The sequence below is a fragment of the Electrophorus electricus genome, chromosome 1, assembly GCF_013358815.1.
Source record: "Electrophorus electricus isolate fEleEle1 chromosome 1, fEleEle1.pri, whole genome shotgun sequence".
Lineage (NCBI taxonomy): Eukaryota > Metazoa > Chordata > Actinopteri > Gymnotiformes > Gymnotidae > Electrophorus > Electrophorus electricus.
This window is the reverse complement of record NC_049535.1, coordinates 32,577,568-32,580,067: the sequence shown is the minus strand read 5'-3', so window position 1 is coordinate 32,580,067 and position 2,500 is coordinate 32,577,568. Positions and strand designations below refer to the sequence as shown.

Genomic DNA, 2,500 nt, shown 5'->3' with positions numbered 1-2,500 from the left:
AGTTCTCATATGTAGCATGTGTGTGTGTAAGTGAGTAGGGTGTGTGTCCAGGAGTGTGTAGGTGAGCAGTGTGTGTGTCCAGGAGTGTGTAGGTGAGCAGTGTGTGTGTCCAGGAGTGTGTAGGCGAGTAGTGTGTGTGTCCAGGAGTGTGTAGGTGAGCAGTGTGTGTGTCCAGGAGTGTGTAGGTGAGCAGTGTGTGTGTCCAGGAGTGTGTAGGCGAGCAGTGTGTGTGTCCAGGAGTGTGTAGGCGAGTAGTGTGTGTGTCCAGGAGTGTGTAGGCGAGCAGTGTGTGTGTCCAGGAGTGTGTAGGCGAGCAGTGTGTGTGTCCAGGAGTGTGTAGGCGAGCAGTGTGTGTGTCCAGGAGTGTGTAGGCGAGCAGTGTGTGTGTCCAGGAGTGTGTAGGCGAGCAGTGTGTGTGTCCAGGAGTGTGTAGGCGAGCAGTGTGTGTGTCCAGGAGTGTGTAGGCGAGTAGTGTGTGTGTCCAGGAGTGTATAGAACACACTGGGATTTGTCTCCTGTGTGTTTCCACCTTCTTTGTTGTGTTTGGTTCAGTGTAATGTTCCACTCTTCCAAACATTCTGCTGAGTTCTGCTGTTACTGAGGTGCGTTCAATGCCTTCTGCGTCTGTGTGTGTGTTGTTTTCTCCGCCTCCCCTTCTGTGTGTGTGTGTGTGTGTGTGTGTGTGTGTGTAGATCAGTTCCCTGGGCTGCAGAGTAAGATGCGGGTGGTGTTGCGGGTGGAGGTGGAGGCGGTGAAGTTTCTGAAGGAGGAGCCCCACAGGCTGGATGCCCTGCTGAAGAGATGCAAAACTATCACTGACACACTAGCCACACTGAAGAGGTGCACACACACACACACACACACACACACACACACACGGACACACGGACACACGTACACACGTACACACACACACGTACACACACACGCGCCCTTGTTGTGTAAGAAATTTACATACACTAATGGAAAGGTTTTAAATCGGAGCATGTTTTATGCATGTTATTTATAACAATACTTCAGATTTTTACCCAATGTTAAAGATAAATTCATCCCTGTTCTTCAAAAATGCAATGACATAATGACATGCAAATTGAAAATGCTAATTGTAGCAATAATCAACAGAAGACAAATCAACTGTCAAAGTAGTCCTCAAAAACAACAACAAAACAAAAACAACAACAACAACGGCCTTGAATTTACCCATCCGCATAATTTTCGTGCTGGTTATTTTTGCCACTAGGCAATTAATCATTAATAACAGATAACGTTTCACTAGTCAACATTCTGCACCACAATTACAGGCAAGTGAACGAGGGCATCAGGAAGAGCCAGGAGGACTTCTCCAACCCCTCGCCCAAACACACGCCCGGAGAAGACTACAAGAAGAGCGCCGACTTCAAAATACCCACCAGCCCACCACTCAGCCTCAGTGAGAGCACCCTGGCCAATTGGAGCCCTCATTCTGGCCATGGACACAGTCACCATGGCAACCCCACATCAGGGCAGCATGGGATGGGGTCCCTGAAAGGGCGTATCCTGGAGGAGCTCGGGGGCCGTGGAGGGTCCGATAAGACCTCCTCTGTGGAGGTCAGGCTGGTGAGAGCTCGATGCCTGGACCTGTATGAACGTGAACACTTCTGAATTTGAAGATCACTTACTGCAGACACGATGAGTGTGTTTACGGGTGTTTTCATACGTAGGTGTGGCGGAATTCTTCCTCAAAGATATTGAGATTTTCTCTCACTCTGTCTATCTCTCTCTCTGTCTCTCTCTCTGTCTCTCTCTCTGTCTCTCTCTCTTTCCGTCTCTCTCTTTCTCTCTCTGTCTCCAGGCAGCCGAGAGAGACTGGGAGGAGAAGCGTGCCAGTCTGACCCAGTACAGCGCTCAGGACATTAACCGTCTGCTGGAGGAGACCCAGGCCGAGCTCATGAAGGCCATTCCGGACCTGGACTTCGCCGCCAAGCAGATCAAACCGGTGCAGAACCAGAACGCTAGCGACCCGTCCTCTGGCCCCGGTGCCACACCCGAACCCAAGCCCAGCAAAGTCCAGCACGGCACACACAAGGTCTCCAGTAAGGAGGGAGGATCTCGGAGGGGCTCGGACGAGCTCACGGTGGCACGGTACCGGACAGAGAAGCCCTCCAAGTCTCCCCCTCCTCCGCCTCCGAGGCGGAGCTTCCCCTCGTCCCCCGGCCTGACCTCACGCACCGGAGAGCTGATCACACCGGGCAAAGGCATGAAGGTGACACCCATGACCTGCAGACAAGAGTTTAGCTGCCCTCTACACAGGCACCCTCACTTACGAGTGTGTGTGTGTGTGTGTGTGTGTGTGTGTGTGTGTGTGCGTGCGTTTAGAAATCAGAATCGGAAGAAGCAGAGGCCCAGAAGCCCCACGTGAAACTGAGGAGGAGTGTGTCAGAAGCACCCAGGCCTGCATCCACCCCACCCACCGTGGCGGGTGGGAAGACAGAAGACGGAGAGGATGAGAAGACTGTGGCAG

At 52.4% G+C, this 2,500-nt stretch overlaps 1 protein-coding gene across 2 annotated transcripts in view; it reads left to right on the top strand.

The window, feature by feature from the left end:
• Positions 1-2,500, top strand: part of si:ch211-278a6.1 (SRC kinase signaling inhibitor 1) — a 109,439-nt gene that overhangs the window by 92,647 nt on the left and 14,292 nt on the right. For both annotated transcript variants that reach the window (XM_035523731.1, XM_035523702.1), the window contains exons 14-17: positions 693-840; positions 1,302-1,596; positions 1,832-2,242; positions 2,356-2,500. The exon at positions 2,356-2,500 is cut by the window's right edge and continues 8 nt beyond it. In XM_035523731.1, coding sequence (XP_035379624.1) covers positions 693-840; positions 1,302-1,596; positions 1,832-2,242; positions 2,356-2,500 — 999 coding nt within the window. The remainder of the gene's footprint in view (positions 1-692; positions 841-1,301; positions 1,597-1,831; positions 2,243-2,355) is intronic.